We start from the raw sequence: 24,447 nt of genomic DNA on the forward strand, positions 1-24,447 counted from the left end.
CACTCAGGCTCTGTAAGGCTTCTGCTTGTGCTGTAATGAAGCAGAAACATCAACCCACATGTGTTCTCATGGAGTTGGCAAGCACTTCCATGCTGGATAGGATGGGCTTGCAGGTGTTGCAAAACCCTGTGCAAGCTTGGTGCCAGACTCCTCCATGCTCCTTTACAGTGACAGCAGGTTTTCTAACAGATCAGCAATGCCCCAAGCATTTGTGCGCACATCCATCTGTATGTTGCACCATCAACACCCACATCAGAGTCTTCTGCAGCCTTGTGCGACCTTGCCCTCCGGTGAGCTCTGACTGCCCTGGCTGTAGGCCGCTCATGTCTGCTGTCTCTCTATGTGCAGATCTTGCCTCTAAGCCATCCTCTAAAGTATACAGTGGGTCTGAAAGGAAGGAGAATTAAGGGTCAGGTTATGGTGAGGGCAATGGGGGCAAAGCAAATGTTGTATCCTTACAGTATCTGCAGCTTGTAAGCTGGAAGAGATTGCAAAGTGAGGGGGAAGTGAATGCGAGGACAGCGCTTTCCAAAGCCGTGGCCTCTACCACCTAGAAGAACAAGGGCAACATATGCATCACCACCTGCAAGTTCCTCTCCAAGCTACACACCATCCTGACTTGGAACAGTAGCACCATTCCTTCACTGTCCCTGGGTCAAAATCCTGGAACTCCCTTCCTAACAGCACTGTGGGTGTACCTACATTGACATGGACTGCAGCAGGTGAAGACGACAGCTCACCACCACCTTCCCAAGGACAATTAGGGATGGGCAATAAATGCTGGTCTAGCCAATGACACCCACATCCCATGAAAGAATAAAAAGGCGAGGAAGATCAGGTGTGAGTATAACTCTCAGCAGGGTTTCAGCCCACTGAGGCCATGTCCGCAACCATGGCCACTCCTATGAAGGTAAGCACCATCTCCTCCATCAGTGAAGACATGCAGCCATGCCTGTTCTCAGTCAGTTACCTGCTGTGGCCTCCAGTTGTGAGCCAATTTCTCCTCAAGGGAGGGAAGTGTGTCAATGGGTGTGATGTATTGCAATGTGTCTGGGTGATGTGGCTGCCAGGCTTAAATGACCTGGCTGTGAGATGTGGGTGTGAGACCTGCGTGCGAGATCTGCAGTGTTGCTAAGTGCATGAGGGTGAGGTGAAACTGTGACAGTGTGGCATAAGTCATGGCTGATAGAGATTATTGGTAGGAGAGTGGAAAGGATGTGGTGTGAGGTACTTCAGGATGAAGTTCACTGACCTTCAGCAGTTAAGTCATTAAACTTCTTCCTGCACTTCATCCAGGTCCTCAGGATTACACTGCTTACATTGATAGAGATGGCTATCTGCTTCCACTGCCTTCGCAAAGTTTGTGTGGAGGAATTCCTTGCACTCTGTGGCTAGAGGACTATCTTTTTGTCCAACCCTTGCACCAAGACCGCCAGTGCTGTGTCAGAGCATCTCGGAGCCCACTCTCTGCCCTACTGCACTATATTCACTCTTCTTGCAGGTCAGACTCTCTTCCACAATCACATCCAGTACCTGCTGCAACCAGAATGCACCCTCCCCCTTAAGAGGTGCGGCCTAGCTTTAAATGGTACTAGCCTTGCAATAACCTGGGTCCCCTGCTGTGTGCATTCAGCTGTACACTACTATCATTTAAATGACCAGGCAGCACAAAGTTTGCATGCATCAGAAGGAAATGCCGTGGATTAATCGCAAATTACAGTCCCTGGGCTATTTTCAGGGGCAATCAAATTTCTGCCCCAGGGAGTTGAGCTTGGGGGTGCCAACTTTTTGAAAGAACTAGTGAACATTCTGACACAAGCTTACAGCAGTTATGTTAGTCTGTTTACTTGTACGGTTTGGCCTGGTGTATAGTATTCTTTGTTTTTGTTTCAGATTTCCAGTATGTGCATTTTTCCCTTTTCAAAGGATTTTTTTCCTTTGATTTTGAAAGATATTACAGCAATTGGCGTCAGTACAAAGGGACTATTCATCCCCCTCATACATAAAGCTTCCCCTTTTATCATAAAAGGAGTAAGATTTTATGTCGATGTCTTTAAGGCACATTTTGGAAAATTGTGGGCTTGTGTTCTATTTTAAAGGGATACACTCTTTTAAGGGCCGACTGTGACAATGGTTTTTAATGTCCTTCAATTTTTAAAAGATTTATTTATTGGCTAAAATTATTTTAACATAATCGGAATTACCTGGGAATATCAAAAAGCACACCTTTATGGAAAAGATGGATAAAAAGTGCAAGATTTACATAGGAAAATTATTTAGTTGTCAGAACTTAAAACGAGCATGAACAGCATGGCATCATGGGTATTTGCTATTCCACATCTTTGCTACATGTCACCATGTAACTGATGACAATGTTAGAAATGCAGGTGCCTTTAAGAGTAAACCAGGACCAGCTTCAGTGTGAATTGAGAGCAGGTGATGCTCATCGAAGACTGTACTTAAGAGCTGGGTTTTGCTTCTGGATAGGGAAAGGATCCAAAAGGGAAGAGTGGAAACTGGTATTTGTACTAAACTATAGTTTAACAATAAAACAGTTGCGATTCACAGGATGTCTTCTGCTGCCTGATTCAGTAAATGGACATCCACCTGTTCAACAACTGATCCAAGATTTATTAAAGAATGCTGTAGAGGTAAAAACAAACTGCACATCATGATCTTTCGGGCTGCTCCTTTGGAAGAAAGTATGTCAAGGAATGTTCTCCTTCTTGGGTAACTTTGTAGATTGGTTTGGTTTAATAGAAGATGTAATGCTTGACTCCTTAGTTGAGTTAAAGATGGATGGCATTCTGCAAGAATGGCTGCTCACTCTGTGAAGTGGACCCACAGTTAAATCTGTGGAGCCAATTAAACTTTGCAGCAGAATTCCTGATGCATTCCTGTCATGGTAAATCTGTGCCAGGAACAATAATCCATAAAATCTATCCCTTCATTTCAAGAGTGGGATAATAAAATGATGGGACAGGACTTGGAGAGAGGAGCCCAGGATTGTATTTTATTGGGCATAAAATTAAAGAACTGGAAAGTGGGATCTCTGAGGGTCTCTTCAAGGCTGATTGTGGAAATTACTTGTCATGGTTTAAACAAAAACAGCATATGTTCTTGACTAGATCTTTGGTTTGTTAAGTGCTATTACTATGTACAATGATGGTTTGCTTGTTTTTGTTCTTGTTTTAGAATGAGAATATGCATGGCAACTTGGCACATGATATGTTTCCATGCAAATATATCATTTAAAGCAATATCATGCGGGCAGTATTCTATCGCAGGCTGCCTCTTCTGTTTCTATAGATATTTACAAGACTCATCCACCATTCCCAGTGTCAGGGAAGAAGCCAATGCCTCACAGCAACTCTGCACATTCACCCAGTTTGAGAAGCAGCAACTAGTGAGGCACAGAATAAAGTGAGAAGGAACATGTGGCAGTGCAGGAGACCAAAGTCAGCTACAGTGCTTCCTCAACTACAGCACCCGCACAAACTCCATACACTTGCAAATATCAAAAAAATGATTAGCCGAACACAATCATCCTCTGGAGTCACCTGACCAGTGGGCACAACACTTTACAAGGTCTGGTGGTGTTTACAGACTTTGGGGCAACTCTATGCATCTGGATGGAGCTCCCATCATACAAGGGGTAAGTACCATATAACACTGATCAGGGCCAGAGTGGGCTCCTTGTTTAGTGTTCGTCATCGAAGCAGGTGGGAGATATTCTCTCCCCCCCACCCCACCCCCCAATTAGCCATTATTTTAAAAAATCTTTTTCCACCTCTCCCAGGAGATTACATGTCTCTTCAGGTTAGCCTCTAGTAAAAGCTGTCCTAAGCAGAGTTAGAACATCCTTACAAATGCTTATGTGCGCTTATAATCTGCTGCTATAGATGCTGAACTGGTCAGCAAGTTCTTTTGCTCAGCTTCAAAACACTGGGGATCAGATGGAGGGAGCCATTACACAGGCTTCACAGACCTCATTGCTACCCTCAGACCTGCCCTCCTGCAGATTAGTGGTAATGCTGAGGCAATGCCTAGCAGTAAGGGCAAATCTGAAGTTCGCTTTAGGCAATGCTACATCTGCCTAAACATCCTCCAATTCAACAGACAGAAGATGAGTGCCATGAAAAGGATAGCAGTCGGACAGCTCAGCATCAGACATGGAAGAAACAGCTGCAGGGCCATCTTGTGGCTCAGCACAAGGCATCACAGAACTAGCTCAATTCCAAGAGACTCCTACTGACATCTCGTGATCTTTCTTAGTCTTCCCATTAAGGAGACATTAAAAAGATGGTATACACAATCAAAGGGAATCTCCAGAATAAAGTACATAAATTAATTACATGGGGTGTTTACGTTTTACTTCCACTTTGTCCAGAGAATTGACTTCTGATAGTGTACAACAAGGTGACAGCAGATCAAAAGGTAATCATCCATGGTGGTGCAGAAGACAATGTTGCTGAAGGTGTATTTAGCCACCACATGCTGCACAGATGTACTGACAAGCTGCTGTACAAGTCTTGTCGACTGCAATGGTGCAAACATCTTCAGTTTACTGGCAATGTCCTGATCTAGTGCTAACTGCAAGTGGACTGCCGCCCCCTCCAAGTTATGTATACTCTGGAACAAGCAGCTGATTACAATGGATGTCACGGGCTGCAAGGTGCTTTGTCAAGGCATCTCCAAACATTACCTCAAGATGCTAATTGTTTGTTTGGTTATGGCCTTGGCAGATCCACAAGCTTCATTGTGTGTTCAAATTCTGTCTGGAGCTCAAGGGTGTCAGTTGCCACAGCTGAAGAGAATACCCTTAGTCTCCTCAGAACCTCCTTCTAGTCTATTTTCTCCTTTTTTAAATCAAAGGATTTCCTTAAATGAAAAAGGATTGTGGACATTGTCAGGGAAGTAGAAATTGAACTTCATGATGGTATACTGCTGATTACAGACTACTTGACCAATGGGAGTGGAAGCCTTTGTGTAGCAGATAAGATGGCTCCATGGAAGCCATTAATAACCTTTTAGAAAATCCTGCCTCAAGAACTTCAATAGTCTCTCAATATGCATTTATCTTCCCTTGGGAAATAATGAATGCACTTGAGCCCTGCTGAATGAAGTATGTGGTGGTCTGGTTGACTGATCTGTCCCTCTTTCTCCTTGACACCCACCCCTGCCACCTGATGTTGCAGATGACCCTTGCAGTAGTTAGGAAGAAGCCAGAGTAAAAGCTCAGACTGGTGACTGTCACTGGCAATGCCTGTAATGGAGAGTTTCTGCAGATGACACAACTCTGCCACTACCTCACTGGCAAACAAAAGTATCTATCTTCAGATACTCCCAGGTAGGAATGCCACTGCCCCTATGTGCAACTGTAGGTATGAGCAGTTTACCTCTGGTGTAAACATGCCTCCTGGCCACTTCTTTCATCCTCTGTTCCACCTCCATGAAACCTCAAGCAGAGAGGAGCACTGAGTGAAGTGGCAATTTTAGCAATTTTTATTCTAGCACTTTCCCCTGAAGAAACTGCTTCTCGGGTGGCGCACTTTAGATGGGCATGCTGTGTGCACATGGCAAGACCTCTCAGCAAAGAACAGGGATTTAGCAACCGACTCCATTCATATCTAAGTTCTTTTTATATAAGACTGTCTGCTTAAAACAATGCTGGAGTCTGATGGAATGGACGGTTACCAAATATCTCTGTCCCCCACTGCCCCAAAAACATTTTCTCTGAACAGAGTTCCTACTCACTTTGAGACAGTTAGTCACAGCACTTATACTGTCTCCTGATGTATTGCAGAACATTCCAATCTGTGCTGCAGCTCAGAGTATGGCAGTGGCACCATGCAGGTGGAACATGGAATTGCATAACCCCAAGCTAACTACCAATCTTTTTTCCATTCCTTGTTCAGGCTCTAACACTCCACACTATTTCCTGGCTGCAAAAGTGGAACAGATCTCTTCCAATAAATTCTGGAGATCCCATTTCATCTCTCGTGGTAAGATGCTTATTGGTTTTGCCATTAGTTTCTTACTGGACCATGACTGCCAACATGCAATGCAACTAGCTATTATTCTGAGATAAAGACAAAAAGCTAAAAGCTACTGCAGATGCTGGAAATCCAAAACAAAAACAGAATTACCTGGAAAAACTCAGCAGGTCTGGCAGCATCGGTGGAGGAGAAATCAGTTAACGTTTCGAGTCTTCATGACCCTTCGGCAGAACTGAAGAACTGCTTCAGTTCTGCCGAAGGGTCATGAAGACTCGAAACGTTAACTGATTTCTTCTCCACCGATGCTGCCAGACCTGCTGAGTTTTTCCAGGTAATTCTGTTTTTGTTTTAGCTATTATTCTACTTACTGGGTATAAAAATGATGGCAGAGATAATACTGTTTTACATATGGGATAGCAGAGAGCATGAGCATGTTACAAGAGACCTGGGAGCTGGGGCCATGCCATACATTAATAACAGAACTGACAATTAAAGTGCATAACAGCTGTCCAAGCATAATTATCCTTCTACAGTCAACCACCATAAAATGCCAGATACAACACAAGCTAGATGTTAAGCACACTCTATATTGGCACAAGTACTTCTAGATGAGACAGAACCTGTCACATGAACAGTAAAACTCTTCCTTATTGCATTGCTTTTACCAGATCAAGTACAGATCACACCATGACCCCCGCCACCCCAACCCTAGCATCAATTGTCAATTTATTTAACTCCTGAGTTTGTTACTAGCCATAGGGAGCTCTCTGAAATTCATCCTGGGTTCACAAGGGTGATGGAGTAAAATCTCCAGGGTTATCGGTACAACATGTGACCAGGAGCATTTCAGGAATCACCTTCTCCAGGATTGGGCCAGTTTCCCTTTCCTTGGATTGTTTGTCTGTGTCTGCATCTAGTCAATAAAACCTTCAATAAGTTGTCCACAGGGTGGGCCTATTTTCTGCAGTCTGCTCCCATTGCCTCTCCATAGACTACTCTGCTGCAACACTGCAGGATTACCTGATTCTATCAGAGTGAGAAAACTCCATCTTATTGCTCTGTGGCACTGTTTGCTGGAGCAGTCATTCACAGTTGGGATTTTCCTCAAGAAAGTTCCTCTTTTAATTCTATTGTGCATTCTCACAGCACTTCATCAATAAACCCAATGTCATTCCAAAGTTTGTGCAATATGGTGTAGGCACATTTTCAGTGCACTTGGCTATCATCATGCATTCCTCTACAGTTTTAATGTTGTGGCTGCTATACACGAAAGGAAAAACTTGCATTATACATTATTCAAGACATCCCAAAGTGCTCAAATACAATGAATGTGTAATCATGGGTTTTTTTTGGAGGCAGACACAGCATCTAATTCACAGTCTCAAATACAGCATGGTGCTGAATAACCAGTTACTGTTTTATTTGGTATTGGTTAAGGGAGGAATATCAACCAGTACCCCAACAATCTGAAATTACTTCCTGATAATTCATCATGGGAACTAAGCAAGCTTCAATGAGCGAGAAGTGTGTGCTGTACCCAGAGACACCAGAAACAGTAGATAAAAATATCACAGGAATCAAACAGGTGGAAAGATGAAACATTGATAGAATCAACACCAGCACAGAGGTCAATCCCTTTTAAAGAATTCCTACAAGAAATTTGAGCCTATCATATTATTACCAAACAGCTCAAGAGCGCTCTATACACTGGTCACAAACCTCTTTGGATAACCAGACACTGCTGTCGTGGAGGTGCCTGTGCTACTTGGCATTGTGTTATTCAAGTCTTTATCCCTTTTGCTGCTCTCCAGCTCTGTCTGCCTGCGTGTGTAGGATGAGCCCCGGGCCAAGCTGGTTAATGGATTGCCAGTGTCATCCTCTCGTTGCCGTGTATAAGAGGCACTCCGAGCTAAAGGGACTGCAGAGTCACTGCATTGAAAAACAAGGGTCAAACAGCAAAAAACAAGCAATGATGTCCAATTTAGGTACACTTTTTAACATTTCCATTTTAAAGCTAAAGTAGTGAGAATATTTCCACCACAAAGAGGCTGTTCAGGGGAAACAAAGTATTTTAAAGGGTGCAGACACACTAATCCCCAGTAAACTCTGACTTCACTTTTCCAGAACCAGTACCACAGTAAATTGTGAACATTACCATAAACTCAGCAACCTGGGTACAAACTCAAAATCAGAAGGAAGGTGAGAAGCTTGGATTACATTACTTTATGTAGAGGATGGTTAATATATATAGAACTGACTGCCCATGGAAATAGTAAGTTAGGTGGTGGGAGTAAATTTACAAAGGAGATATTAGTGGTGGTGTTTTCTTCCTTTTGCAGAAAGAGGGGTATTTTCAAATTTTGAAACAAAACAGATGGACCACATTTCCATCACAGTCCTATACCTTCCTAAATTCTACCACTTTTTCAATTTTTCATTTCCTCTACCGAAGGTACAGGCAGGTTGGAGACAATTCCATTCTCATCTTCTGTCTGATATCTCCATCGAAGTAAACAGTAGCTTTGTGCAAAACTAAACAGTAAATGTTTCCAGGTTATTCAACTATGGTGTCATCGCAACAATCTTTGGGTTTTCTTGCAAGGGAATTGGAGTACAACAGTAAGGGAGTCTTGCTACAATTGTACCAGGCTTTAGTGAGACCACACCTGGAGTACTGTAAATAGGTTTGGTCTCCTTATCCGAGGAAGAGTATTCTGGTGTCATGAAAATATAATACTTTTAATAATATTATTGTGATTTATTGTAAAGGTATGTTAATAGTGGGGTTTGGATTAGTTTTTGTGTGGGGAGTGGGTTTAAGTGAATTGCAGACAGCTAGTCTGGAGCTTTGAGTTCTCAAGAGAAGCTAGGTTTGAAATGCTAAATACATAAACATGGTTGAAGTTTTAGAATATGAGGTGTGAAGAACATTTGCATTTTTAGATAAACCAGAGTAATGAATTTCAAAGAGGCAGTAAATTGTTACACCTAGCCAACATAGGCTAAGCCAAACAGTGTTTATTTTTCCCAAAGCTTACTGTTGAGTACTTTTTCATAATATAAATCTTCCATTGTAAAGTTGCAAAGACATAGTGGGGCAATGGAATTTACATTAAAAAGGGAGAAACATGTATAAAGGAGATGAGGTTATGTGTAAAGGGGAAGGAATTCTAAGATTTAACAAGCGTGTAAAGCCTCCAGCCTCAAGGTATGAAATTACTGTCTACAGGAACCAAAACTAAGAAAACTCACTGAATATCACTGTCCAAAGTATTGTGTGCTTTGCCTGGGTCTGTTGAAGTTTGTTTTTAACTGTTGCCTTAATGGAGGTGTAACTGGGAATCTGATTAATTAGTGGAGCTAGGAGTTATCATAGTAGTGATTTGTAGACCTATGTATGTGCTTAAAATCATTTCTTTTTATTAATGTTTAATTTAGTTTTGTTAAAAAAAACCTTAAGACTCGGTGAGCTTACTACTAATAAATTTAAGGCACACATCTCAAAATAGGAATACAAATGGCAAAAACGGTTGCAGCAGCTGTTTCAAGTTTCCCCTTGGGATTTGAGCAGCTCCAACGTTTACCATCTGCTGTAACATCACACTGCCTTGAAAGCACTGCGATGAAGGTTCACTAGATTGGTTCCTGGGATGAGAAGCTTGTCTTATGATGGGAGGCTGTGTAAATTGGGCCTATACTCTCCTGGGTTTAAATGAATGGGAAACAAAAACAGAAAATGCTGGAAAAACTCAGCATGTCTGACAGCATCTGTGGAGAGAGAAAAACAAAGTTAACGTTTCAAGTCCGTATGACTCTTCAGAGCTCTGAAGAAGTTATATGGACTCGAAACATTAATTCTGTCTCTCTCTCTCTCCATAGATGCTGAGGATGTTTTCACTCACTGGAGAGTCTAGTGAGGGGGCATAATCTCTGAATAAGTGGTTGTGAATCTGAAATTCTCTATCCCAGAGGGCTGTGGATGCTCAGTAAATTTGAGGGTGAGAACAGTTGATTTTTGGACCCTAGGAAATCTAGGGAGATGGGAATCAGGCAGGAAAACGAAATTCACGTCAATGATCAGCCATGATCTTATTGAAAGGCAGAGCAAACTTGAGGGACAATTTGGCCTACTCTTGCTCTTTTTTTATTTGTTCATGGGATGTGGTTGTTGCTGGCCAGGACAGCATTTATTTTCCATCCCTAATTGCCCTTGTTCAGGTGGCATTTTTAAGAGTCAACCACATTGTTGTGGGTCTGGAGTCAAATGTAGGCCAGACCAGGTGAGGACGACAGATTCCCTTCCCTAAAAGACATTAGTGAACCAGATGGGTTTTTATGACAATCGACAATGGTTTCATGGTCATCATCAGACTCCTAATTCCAGATCTTTTTATTGAATTCAAATTTCACCATCTGCCATGGTGGGATTCAACCCGGATCCCCAGAGCAATACCCTAGGTCTCTGGAATACCAGTCCAGTGACAATACCACCTTTGGTATTGTGCCTCCCCTTATTGCTTAAAGCCAGTTCTTACTCAAAATCCACAACTATGCATTTTCCATCTCAATGAAGGAGAGAGAATTGTGATTGAATTTCATCTTCCTTATCCCAACTGATTTAAAATCAATTGAGGCACCCAAACTGAGTTTCTAACTCGGAACAGAATTAAGTTTGGACTGTCTACTCTGTACACCTTAGTACCACATTGCTAGAGTAGTTACTTATTCATTCTAATGTTTTTAATCTATCCACATGTATGGATCATTGCCCCTAACAGCCTCGATCAATCATGAAAGGATCAGCGTGCTTCAACCTTTGTTCTTGCAACCTACCAGAAACTTCAAACTTGGGGTCTTTTACAACATCAACATAATCGGAATTTTTTTTGTTTATGGACCTAAACCCGAAGGTCTATTTTTGACAGAGGAAGTCACTTGTACAGAAAGTGTTGAAAACCAGAAGTCCATTCAGGCCCCAGCTCTAGTTTTCAGGAGTATTTGAGATTGGTGAAGTGGTGAAAAAACCTATACCCCAATAAGTACAGGGTTTACACTGTTCAGGTGACACTTCTTAACCTAACTAGTTAAATAATGAACTTAAATAAATATCCCACCTACCATGGAACAGCTAGACTCAAGGCTTCCTGCTGATATGTAACCTACCTAGTTTCACATTCCCAATTTCAGAGCCTCTCCAGTTATAACCAGGCAACACAACTTAGTGCTTTAAAACTTGATCTTACTGAATGAGGGAGGGGGGAGCCATAAAGCTATGTGGCTACTGCTGCCCTTTCTTCAGAACCATTGGCTCTCAAAAGCTTATTACTGCCATTGCCTTGTCAAAGTACATCCTGGTAATGTATGTGCTGCAGGATAAAACCATATTAGTCTTTATCATTAACTCTTCATTCAGACTTTGACCCTCCTGTTTTAATGGCATCATTATGATTGTAAATAGCCACATAATGATTTCTCATTGAGTGTTTAGTGAACCAGTGTTTCAGAGGCTAAACAATGTAGGCTAGCCTAATAAACTGACTCCTTCAGCTTATCTGCTCACCCAGTTTTATCTTCATTGGCATCTCCAATGGTGAAGAGTTTCCTTGTCGGAGTGGGTGGTACACGGGCTAACCGGGGTTCCTTCTCCTGAAATACACACAAACAACAGGTGAACTCAAAATCAACATTGTTGACACTGAATATAAGAGATCTTGGTGCTGAACAATGAAGCACATTCCCAATTAGCATACAGTGCATCATATACAATATATGTTAGATAAAGAAGCTTCTCCCCTAAACGTTGTGCTCTAAGATCAAATACACCACATGGTAACTTTGCTGCAATACTTCTACATCACACAGTCTTGTGTCACATACACGGTGTGTTAGATGTAGGGTAAAGCCCCTACTCTCTACTAATAAATCACTTCCAGGTCATAGTTGGCAGGCTTTACAAGCAGTATGAAACTGCTTTATCAAGATTACCTTAATCAGAGCTCTTTCTAAGCTGACTGTCAAGCACTTCCAGATTGGGTACAAGACAGGCTATAGAGTAATTCTCTTTCTACACTTTCCCATAAAATTGTACTAGGTAAGGGATGGTTTCAATTCAGTTTAAAGGTCCCTCTAGGCTGACCCATCGAGCACTCCCAGATCAGTTATAGCAAGCTTTCCTCTATTCCATCCCATTAAGCTCTCCACAATTAATTAAAATTTATCGCAGTGGAATTCATTCTACACTGTTTATCAAGCATTCCCAGGACTCAAGAAGTTAGAAGCAGAGTTTTAAAAAAAGTTTGAGTACACAAGTATTAACATTTATATTCTCTTAACAATGACTGACTTACCTTTTTTTTAAACGTTAATGCAGAATAAAGCACCTATACTGCCCCATGAGCACTCCTGAGTCAAGTACAACAAAGGTTCCTCTACATTGCTTTACGTATAACTCCCATGTTACCTACAGCGTGCGGTACTTTACACTCCCTCACCAATTATTCTGTGTCACATTCAGGTAGGATACAGAGTGAAGCTCCATTAAGCGCTCCCAGGTCAAGTACACAAGGGATTGGAAACAGAGTGAAGATCCTTCGGGGCTGCTCCATCAAACACTCCTAGATCATGTCAAGCACAGGTTACATGCAATGGAAAGCTTCCTTTACAATGTTCCACAAAGCATTCTGTGCCTACACTGTCCATGGCCTGAAAGTAAAGTTCCTTGTATAGTATTTTATCAAGCTGTACTGGATATGTATAGCATAGCTTGGATGGGGAAAAAAGTGCCCTCTACAATGATCTACGCTGTCACATCAAGTAGTCCCAGATCAGGTACCGCACAGGCTAGAGAGAGATACAAAGCCACATCAAGCACTCCCAGATCACATACAACATGCTATATGCACAGTAAAACTTTCTTTATAATCTTGTCAAATACACAGGTAAAGTACAGCACAGGTTAGATACAGAATTGTACTTCACTTTTATAACAGTTTAAATCCTGAATAAAGAAAATGCTAGAAATACTCAGCAAGTCATGAAGTCAGGTAGCATCTATAAAGAGAGAAAGAGTTAATGTTTCAAATCAAAGTTCATCACGACATCATTTCTTATCGACTTGAAACATTAACTCTTTCTCTCCACGGATGTTGGCTGACCTGATGTGTATTTCCAGCATTTTCTGTTGTAAAGCTTGTTCTATACTGTCCATCAAGCAGTTCCAAATCAGGCATACTGATTAGATACAAAATGAAACTCATTTAAACAGCCCCATAAATCACTTTCAGGTAAAATACAGCACAAGTTATAGGCAGAATAAAGCTCTCTATGCCCCTTCAAACACTAGATATTAAGTAAAGCTTAATCCACAACACCACAAACACACCAAGCTCAGTTATGACACAGGCTACATGCACAACAGTACCTTCTCCACACAATCCCACCCAGGCAACCTGAAGTGAGGTACAGTACAGGTCAGATGCAGAGTAAAGTTTCTTTCACAGTGGCCACAAAAGATTCCTAGGCAAGATACACCACAGATTACGTACAGGTCCTTTTAAACAGTTCATCGAGCTTTCACAGTGCAAATTAGACACATAGTAAAATTCCTTCAACACTGGCCATGACGCACGTCCATACACCAAAGCTTAGATGCTGAGAAAAAGCCGCTTTAGTCTGTTCCGTTACCTAAGCCAGGTACAACATGGGTTAATTGGAAAATAAAGCTCCCATTATGCTGTACTAACAAGGACTTCAAAAGTGTAGGCTGGATGCCAAAAACAGCAACCTCTACACTATCCCACAAAGCACTCGCAGTGATCTAGGGAGTAGATGAAGAGCAAGGCTCCTTCAACATTATCCCATCAACCAACCTCAGGTGAAGTATAGTGAAGGTCTGTGGACTGGATGAAAGACAAAGTTTCCTTTATACTATCTTTTGAAAGACTCCCAAGGTCAGGTACAACAGAGGTTAGATTTAAAAATCCAGCTACGCTGTTGTTTCAGGTGTCTCCAGTTAAGATACAGCAATAATGCTCTACCTATACTGTTCCTTGAAGGACTCCAAGCTGAGGTACATCACATGCTACATGCAAAGATCTGTTGGCACTGCCTAATCAATGCTCTCAGGCAAGGTATAGCTTAAGTTAGATGCAGTTCAAGCAATCTCTATCTACTCTGCTCCATTAAGTACTCTCAGGACAATTAGAGCAGGGTTTTGATGCAGAGTTCACCATCCTCCATACTGTTCTATCAAATACACCTGGTTTAAGGAAGGCAGAGGTTCAATGCAGAATTAATTAACTTCTATAAGCCTTGCTGAAAAAAGGCATATTGTCAAGGCTTTTTGTCTTGCACACATCAGGACAATTGCAAGAATACCAATGTCAGGGGATGCAACAACTTTATAGTGTATGAGAAGAGAGTGCTGATTAGTTGGCAAGTAGAGTCTGATTGGTAGAGGCGTTGCCAAGAAGAGTGCACCAGTTAATGATAACTGACAGTTAACTGCCAAGCATTGTTTGAAATTTTAAACCAGACAGCTTGACCCTAATTGGTCAAGGCATTGCCCTGGCTACCACTTATTTTGTTTAGCTGAAACAGGTGCAATGTGTCTACATGTTCTTTCTGTCTGCAAGGACAGGGCCCTATGGTGCATGTGTATGCCCTGGAAGCTGGAATTAATACACAGGGCCCTGTTCTTTGCAGACAGAAAGAACATGTAGACACATTGCACCTGTTCCAGCTAAACAAACTAAGCAATAGCCATTCGCTGGTTCATTCCTCAGGGCAATGTTTTGACCAATCAGGGTCAAGTTGCCTGGTTTAAAATTTCAAACAATGCTTAGCAGTTAATTGTCAGTCACCATTAACTGGTGCATTTTCCATGGCAACACCTCTACCAATTACAGTCCACTTGACAACCAATCAGCACACTCTTCTCATACAGTATACAGTTGTTGCTTCCCCTGACATTGGTATTCTTGTGATTGTCCCGATGAATGCAAGACAAAAAGCTTTGTCAAAATATTCTTTTTTTCAGCAATACTCAAGCTCTGTACTGCAAATGACTATAATTTCTATAAAGTTTCATGGACTACACTGCAAAGATAAAGCAAATCTGAATATAATGTGTCTTAGCCTCAACCTCTTTTTCACAGGTATGACATTTTCCCACTTCCTACACTAGCCATTTTCTGGCCTGAGTGAGACTAGGTTTGCCAACAGGTTACCCAGGGACACTTGTGATGTTGGCCAATCTCTAGAGGAATATATTTAGACTATAGGAACCTTGGAGTGCTTCTCTCTGTACAGGAGTGCGAGGCCATCTCCTCCCTCTGAGCACTGACATTTGCTTGCATCGTTACTTCCTATGAAGAGGAAATATCTGGACTCCCTGTCTACGCCCTGTTTCTGCCTTCCTTCCCTATCTTTCTCCTCCACATACCGACAGACATAAGCACACAGAATGGCCTCTGCTCTCTCCAAGTGTCTGCTCTCTATGGGAGCTTCTGTTCTTTCTTTCACGCGGAAGGGTGAGGCTAGCCTTTGCTCTTTCTCTCTATATTACAGAGCAACTGATTTCTGTTAACTCTCACTGTGAGGGAGTGGCTGCCCTCTGCACCCTAAGGGAGTGCAGAGAACTGTGTAGAATGCAGCCATTCAGCTCATCATACCTGAGACAGCTATTTGAAAGAACCTTTTAATTAGTCCCACACTCCTGCTCTTTCCTCACAGCACTGCAAATGTTACCGTCTCAGATATAATCCAATTCCTTTTTGAAAATTATTGTTGAATTTGCTTCCAACACCTTTACAGGCCATGCATTCCAGATCATAACTTGCTGCATAACTCAACTGGCTCTTTTACCAATCTTCAGTTTATGCCCTCTGGTTACTGACACACCTGCCAGGCCAATACAATACCAGGTGGGGGACTGACCAAGAACAAGATAGGCTGAATCCTCCCTCTCAAGAAATAGTCCCAAAAAATCCTGGCACGTACCTTTTCCTTGGATTCAGCCAGAGTCAGTTTGGGACTAGAGGCTGACCGAACAATGCCCGTCTCTTTTCCCTTCTGCTCCTCCTGTGGTGGTTGCAAGTTGTTGAGGGCTCCATAGCTGCCAGTTTTGCGGAGGGCAGTGCGCCACGCAGCAGGGGATTGCTGCTCCTTCTTCTCCTCGTCCTGGGCAGCCATTTTGGTGGCAGGGCCTGTAAACTGGGTGCACAAGGAAGACAGTTTATTAACTGACAGGAGCGGTCAGTCATAACCACCTCGAGCCAAAGGAATGACCACTGGAAGCATAAAACAAACTGAAGCACAGACGGAAAATAAAATATGCCAGTAGAGGTAGTGGACTTACTTCCCATTGACATTGTGGTGTAGGAAGGGACTGAGTTGTCTCTGATAACAGCAGTGGGAGGTATTTTTACAGCCCACACCACCTTCTAACATTGGGAGTAGGAGGAATTTACCACTTTAACACTCAAGGAAGTGGGGGCAGGCTCATTTCCCACAGGAAGTATATTTGCCTTCCTTAGTCTCTTATACTGTCTCCTGTCACTCTGCCCTAACCAAACTACCTCACAATCAATGGAAGCAAAATGCAGCCTGATCGACCAGAAGCATAGCCAAACAAAAAGAAAAGCTTGAAGAGGTAGGAGGGCCTTACCTTCATCTTGACATCAGAGGCAGTAGTGGTCTAACATTCACTGCCCCCTTCCAGTACAGCAGTAGGACAAAACAGCTCTTTGACACGTGGTAACCTCGAGAGCTAACCTCAGAAAGGTAAGCATCACCAGCAGGCTCCCAAACAAAAATAAATTCTACATCATAAGATAAAGCACTAACTACATCATGGAAGATTTCCTCCGGTCAATGTGTGTTGACAACATTGTGACAAGAGCATCTTCGAATAGTTCCAGTGAAGTTCTTTTGGAAGACAGTCACAATTTTGTTTTCAATGGTGGCCAGAGGAAGTCTTCCCCCAATGATTAGCATTCATTCTTCAGAGTCCTCCTTTGCCTAAACTGTTGTGGATACTGTTACTTTTAAAGCATAAGTAGCTGAGCCCCAGGGATAGTCTGAGTGAAAAATCTGTGTAAATGTTTAAGGAAAGAAGTACTTGAGTGGTAACCACAAAATAAATTCACAAGCAGGGGACCAAGAGAAAGCACACATCCAATCAGGGGACCTAAAAGGCATGTTAACCAATTTAACAACCATTTAACCAATGTTGTTAAATCTTGTGCATACTAACTAGTCAGACAAAGACCACAGTTATCCTTAGGCTCATATGGACTCTAAATGTTAGCCTGAGAGCTGCAGTTTCTTGTGGTTGTGTGCAGCTTCCCTGATGTTTGAAATGCCTTTGTATTGTTAACTTTCATTGCTTCTACAGGTGGACTATTAGTGATTTGTCTCAGGGATCAGGGTTTGGGTCAGTGCTGCTCGCAGTGTTCATGAAGGATTTGAAGCTGGGAATAGAATCAAAGTTGTATAGGTTTGCTGATAATACAAAATGTGGGGAAGAGTAGCAGCAAATAGCCAAATGAAGGGCCAAATACAGAGAGATATGGACAGTCCGTGAAGTTGGGCCAAAAAGTGGCAATGTCTAAGGTGGATAAGTGTAAAATAATGAGACCTTGGAAGAAGTACACAAGAGAGTATATACTGCACAGTATTATTCTGCAGGACACAACAGAGAAGAGAGATTCTGGAGGCAGGAGGGATGGTGTTCTAGTCAATAGCTTGTTGAAACTGCTGCGCACAGTAAAAAGAACAGGTTTCGGGAACTAATAATGAACTTGTACAAAGCACTAGCCCGGCCCTACCTGGAGTTCTCAGTATTTTAGCTGTCACATTACAGCAGCAACATCTTAGATAGAAACAACTGATACATTGGATTAGACACCTGAGAATGCAGAGGTCACAGAAATTGGCAATATCTACATTGGAGAAGAAAGTGGCTTGAAATGGCTGAAAAGAGATTCTAAGCTGTTCAGATGAATTGAAGTTTTGTAATCCCTTTGGAAATCACTAATTTTACAACACAGGGACAAAACTTATTCCTGCAATCGGAAAGGTGAACAGTTTAGATTTAACTACTTTACAGAGAGGGTAGTGAATATTTGAATCAGAGGAGGGTGGACTGGCAGAAAAAGTGAGCTGGAGGCATGAGAGATAGAATTGTGTTTGGCAGCTTCTGAATCTTGAGAGTAGCCAGAAGAACTGCAATGACCTCTTATTGTTCCGTCCATTTCCATTTTCCTATGTAACACAGTAAGCCCAGTACCCTCACAATACTTCACATTTTTAAAAGGCAACCAGTGTGAATTAACACCTTCTACCTCAGTATTCAATAAGCAAAGAACACTTGCTTTCAATGAGGTCACATTCCCTGTTTTCAATATCTAGTCCTATTCACATGAAGGAAGCTGAGGTGGAAAGGAGCAAAACACTCAAAGCCTAATATATGTTTACCACCCATCCAACCCATTAGAGTCATGGACAGACTGTGTGATGCAGAGTTGTTCTCAGATGATCAATTTCAAGCATGTGTGGGATGCGGGAGATTATATTGAAGGAAAAGGAAGCAAAGTATCAATGAAAATGTACAACAGATTAGCTTGCGAGTTTCTGTTGCTCTCATTGGGAAATCAGAAGTCAACTATGCTTTAATTTGCAGGAGCAAATCAGTCTAAAATCTCGTAGGCTAAAAGAGAGAGGAAGACCTAGAAAGAGAGAAATGCAAGACAAACCACATATACATGCAGCAAACCAAAAGCTCCACTGAGATGGGAAACCTCAACGTGCAAGAAGCTCACCGCTGCTCTTTGACCTCTCTGGGGCACCAAGACAATGCCGGTTTTGCGCAGGCCCTGTCGCCATGATGTTGGGTCACTTGACTGACAAAAAGGTAGGAAAGGAGTAATGAAGTCAAACTGCAGTCAGAGGAAGAGCAAAGGGAGAGAAAGAGAAAGGAAGGTGAGGTATGGATGAGAGTAAAAGAGAGAAAGTAAGGAAGGCAAGAAAGGGCACAGAGGAAGTTCATATCCTCATTCTGCAGATAACATTATACCCTTAACATAAATAAATCTTGATCAATTCAATCCCCAAAACACAACATGCAAGCCATTCAATGAATTAAATGCCGTGAACCTCTGTAATCGTTCACCAGACATTAAATATATCAGTCAGCAGTTATCAATTGAACAAAAACTGATGAAAGTTTGACTTCTTTTACGTAAGCTAATTCCTCATTTTTCTTTTAATCAATTATTACAAATTCTAGCAGCACTCTCGCATTTATGATTGGGTCACCTTTTCCAGACATTATAATGACAGGCAGGGGACTGGGTCCCATGTCCCAGGTTGGGGGGTGCAGGGTGGGGGGCAGGGGCGGTCCTGGCTCACAGAAGCACAAATGGAGCATGCTCTTCACATCAAGACAACACCATGATCTTCACACCATTAAACTTAACCTTCACAAGTGGAAACAAAGCTAAATCATTTTCACTGATGTACAATACAGGATCTCTAGCAACAGATAAAGCACAACATCACACTTGAATAAAACGTTACTTCATACTCACAATAGGGATAATGTAGCATCCCTCACTAGTAGCAATGCAGCACACGTGAGGAACCCCTGCAGGAATTTTGGCAACATGTTTGCACCCCAGAGAAAAGTAAATAGAGCATCAAATGCAACAGTGAACATTGCAGTTTTCTTCACAACAGGAATGTTTGCAAGTTATCCTACAGAATAGATCTCTCAGAAATGGAATCAATGTAAAATCGCTTGCAAGAGGGAACAATACAGCATCTGTCACTGAAGGTGCCTTTGCCTCATTCCTTGGAATAGGAAACAATGCAGCTTCCTGAAAATTACGTCAAATTCACCAACCTTCACACAAAACAACATAGCATCCCATGCAACAGAAAACAACACTGCAAACCTTATGCCGAAACACAATGCAACATCCTTGTATTAGGAAGCAATTCAGTATATCTCATCAGAGGAAGTAATGCAGCATTCATCCTAAGACACAAAGCAGTGCAGCTGACAGGAATGAACACAGCATTCCTTACATGAAACAATACATCATCACTTGCAAGAGAAAGGCTGCTGCTCACCTCAAGAGGAAATCATACTGCATTCCAAAGGGGCAATCATGCAGAAGCCTGGCAAGAGCAGCATTTAGAGCCTGAAACTCTGCAGCAATAAAGCAGCAACAATGCAGGAGAATATAATGCAACATCCCTCAGAAAAGAACACAATGCAGCATTCATTACGACAGCCAACTTTGTCAAATTTTGGGACTTTTTTTTGATAAATTTTACTTGGAAAGGATTTAGGAATGAGTTATCTTGAAATGATTGCACTTATATTAAAGTGAATCAAACAATTATTCAGCTGGTAGCTAAGTCAAGGCAGGTGAGTCAAACTATTAAAGTTACATTCCCTACCATCTGGGAAAATGAAGGAGGCCTTGCTTTCTCTCAGAGTTTGCAGAAACCTATTATTATTGCTATGGCCCTATTTATTTGCACTTAGCAGGGGTCAATTGCTGGGATGGCAAGGTGACTATCTGCTCTTTGAGGCAAGGTGGAGCAAGCTTGATTGACAGCTTGGTGAACCAAGCCCTGGACATGAGAAGGAATTAAGGGCCAAGCTTTTTTTTCTGGTCTCATGAGTTTAAAGAAGTGCAAGACACTTGGCCAGTCAATTCCAACAAAGATTGCATGATAGAGGTGTTGGGCAGAGCTGGAAGCTGAGCATACAGCTAGTTGATTTTTTACCGCGAATGACTGAACATAAAGAAAGAGAAAATCAAGACTGGGCAGTCTGTTAATTTGGGACTGTGTAACACATTTTTGTGGCTTTAAATTTTAATGGAAGCATGGTAGTAGTTAATGAAGTTTAAAAATGCAATCCTGTCCAATCCAGTCTATTACGCAAGATAAACCAGCTTCTTGATTTCTCACAATGTTGATCAGTTCCACCTACTAGAAGCTTGGAGAAGTACATATGAGGGTACTTGTGAAGAATGCAATATCCAGTTCAGATTACAAAGGGATCCTTATTTTTACACTCTTAAGTTCGGTCATTATATAAATTGAATATTGGTCAGTACAGGCAAATTACTGAATACCACAGACATGAGGCCTGCAACAGTAACACTGGAATGAGACTATATAAGGCAGACCCATAAATCTGTATCACACCAGTTGCTAAAGGAAACAATGCATCAGTTCTAAGCACTGAGTTTCATTTACAGCAGGAATTAATGCAGCAATCAAAACAGGAAATAAAACTGCATCACATACCAGAAAAAAAGGTAGCTTCTCAAAAGGAAGCAAGCATTGCCTGAAATACTAAATAATGCAACATCTGTTGCAGTACGAATCAGTGCAGCATCTGCATGCTGCATCCCTCAGGAGATAAAAACATATGCCTCACACAAAACAATGAACAACCTTAAACGGAAATATAGCAACATCCCCCATAACTGGAAACCATATGGGACGTCACAATGAAACAATGTAGAGCATCTCATAACATTGCAAAAAAAAATGCTGTGTAAGAGAAAGCAAGCCCCACTTTCATCATAAGAATTTACACACATCACAACACAGCATTTACTGCAATATGAAACAATGCAATGCCATGACAAAGAAACAATACTTTTTCACAAAAAAACATAGGAGAGAGGGCAACATTCATTACAACAACAAAATCAGATCATAAAAGGAAACAACTCAGCACACCTCAACACAGGAAAACAATGGCTGGGAATTTCCTCAGAGAAGTTATGAGAGCAGAGCAGAAGCAGCTCTGAAGAAATTCTTGGCCAATTAGTCATTCTCAGAAAAGGAGAGGGTGCACAATCCCGCTAACACAAGACTGAGGCAGCCTCCAAAATGAAACACTGCAGCACACCTCATGGGAAAAAGCATCATGTCCTACAAAATGAAACAATGCAACATTGATTGCAGCAGGAAAGGTTGCATCATTCTTTACCACTGGATATTTGCAGCATCCCCTCACAATAGGAAAAATTAGATATATCCTTAACAATGCAAAAAAAAACTAGGCAGTGTCCCTTACAAGAAGATTCACTGCAACATTCACACATCAGGAAGCAATTCAACAACTCTTGCAAAAGGAACTATTCATTGGAAACATTCACTTAGGGGTACAGAATTTGAATATTGTTGAAAAAAGAGATCTTGCAGAAGCTTTTTGAATTGCACTCATCAGGACAAATACATGAATGCCAAGTTTCAAACAATCACAGCAATTTATGCCACAGGAGAAAAGGGATGCTTACTGGTTGGCAAGACAACAAAAAGACGGTCCGCCTACCAAACAATCGAGCAACTTTGTGTACGAATTTCAGTGCCGGTGCAACGTCAGGTACGTAGGTCATAGATCCCAATGATTGGCTGATCGAAGCAAACAACATTCCTCTAGCTGAAGCAAAGAGCAGAGATGGATAGAGTACAGATTGTGCTCAACCAGCCCGCACATGCAAAACCCAAAACAAAATGCCTATTGTAAGATATGATTCCGCAATTAGGCAGCACTTGCTGAACCATCCTGAGTGCACTAACAGCTACACTAACAATCAATTTAAGATAATCAGCCAAGCTCGTAATGCAGCTCCTTTATGCTTGCTAGAAGCGACATACCTTGTTCTTGCAAGCAGAAGGAATATGTTCAAGTCTTGCGCCTTTTTGAATTACCCGGAAACATGGGGAGCCTGTTGCTTTCTCTATTGCAACACCTTGGCCAAACAAGTCAACTTGCCAATCAGTCAGCACCCCTTTTCTCCAGCGTTATAAATTGTTTGAAATGTGTCATTCTTGCATTTGTCATGATTAGTGCAAGATAAAAAGTTTCAGCAACATGTCTCTCCTTTCAGCAATATTCATATCCCTTGGAACCACAAGCAACACAGCATCCCTCACAAACTATACATGCACTCACAGAACATGAAACCGTGTTATATCTTTTGTAAATGAAACTATGCAGTATAGCTCACATGAAGCAATGCAGTGTTTCTTGCAATTTGTAGCAGCCCAGACAACAAGAGGCAAAACACACCCTTTGCATTATGAAGCAAGGGCGCACACCTCAAAGGAAACTGCAGTGCCAAAGCAAGCAATGCAGTATTTCTTGCAATGAAATGCAGCATCTCTCAAGAGGAACGTTGCATGATCCAACCGAACAGGTAACAGTGCAGCTTCCCTCAATCAGAAACAGTGCAGTATTCATTGCAGCAAGAAACTTTAGAGCATTATTTCCAAAGCTAGCAACATTCCTCACAGGAAATCAAAGGAATTCTAGAATTTCTGTTTGATCGTTAATTTAAAATAAAGAGAAAATGTCAAATCTTAAGCAAGGAAAAGTCAAGCCAGTTTCAATCCCACCAGATCCCAGCTCCATTCAGGTAAACAAAAAATTTGGATTAGGAGATGGTGCTGCAGAATCCAAACTTAAACTCCAATCATTTCTCCTTCATGCACGCAACGTACCCTCTTGTTGGTTCCACTGGATGCAGTGGAGGATGAAAGGATAGAGTCAGTCATGCTCAGTTTGGTGCTGAGGTTGTTCATGTTGAGTCGGGCTTTTGTTTTCTCTGTCAAACCAAAAAATGACACAATTAATGATCAACAACTGAAAGTGAGAGTGAGGCAAGTCTGACTTTCTCCTTTCCACCCCAAACAAGTATCAAGTTATACATAACTCGGGCCCTTTAGAAATGAGTGTGTCTCCATTACCAGTAACATCCTCAACATAGAAGCAACAATCTAACTGCATGGTAATATTTTTCACCCAAAATTATCATGCACTCAATGGCAGTGGTTCCACTACCAGTGTTTTTTAAAAAGACTGTTACTATGCAGGGTTGTGCTATCCCAAGACAGTGGATCATCCCCTGTCATCGGAGGGGGACTAGGCCTACGCTAGGGCCTGTGTAATTTCCCAGGTTACCAGTCAGGGCCATGTGTGGATACAGTTCCCAAATTGAATCTTTCCAAATGGCCCCTGCCAGGCAAACAGCACCCTTGTTCTGTAAATTCTGCTCCTGTTATCCTGGAGTTTGAACACTGTGGGTGGACTCTTACCAGGTCAGCAGAGGCAACAGGAAGGGGGTAGATGGGTGAAGGGAATTTTTGGAAGTTGAGTATCAGGTCGGTTATCTGATGTGTCCCCCACCTCTGTTTGCTGGAGGCAGGCTGCCTAAAGAACTGGCAACCCACTCCACAGAGGCAGGTCGCCAATTAGAACAATTAAGGTGCTACTTAGGTGCCATTTCCAGAAATGTTACATGATGTAACTGTAAATTTGTCTTCCCCAATGTTACAGGTTTTTTGTTCTCAGCAACCACCAGTTCCAGATCCAGAAGCTATCACCCTTGCTATTGCTTCTGACTATACTGTG

General features: G+C 42.0%; 1 protein-coding gene across 3 annotated transcripts in view; it reads right to left on the minus strand.

Moving 5' to 3' along the window:
* LOC144684758 (protein phosphatase 1 regulatory subunit 12A-like) overlaps positions 1–24,447 on the minus strand; it is a 180,301-nt gene that overhangs the window by 61,709 nt on the left and 94,145 nt on the right. For all 3 annotated transcript variants that reach the window (XM_078548945.1, XM_078548946.1, XM_078548944.1), the window contains exons 9-12: positions 23,538–23,641; positions 15,999–16,211; positions 11,560–11,645; positions 7,719–7,928 (exon numbers count right to left, since the gene is read on the minus strand). In XM_078548945.1, coding sequence (XP_078405071.1) covers positions 7,719–7,928; positions 11,560–11,645; positions 15,999–16,211; positions 23,538–23,641 — 613 coding nt within the window. The remainder of the gene's footprint in view (positions 1–7,718; positions 7,929–11,559; positions 11,646–15,998; positions 16,212–23,537; positions 23,642–24,447) is intronic.

Source organism: Cetorhinus maximus, chromosome 9 (assembly GCF_964194155.1).
Source record: "Cetorhinus maximus chromosome 9, sCetMax3.hap1.1, whole genome shotgun sequence".
NCBI classification, from domain to species: Eukaryota; Metazoa; Chordata; class Chondrichthyes; order Lamniformes; family Cetorhinidae; genus Cetorhinus; species Cetorhinus maximus.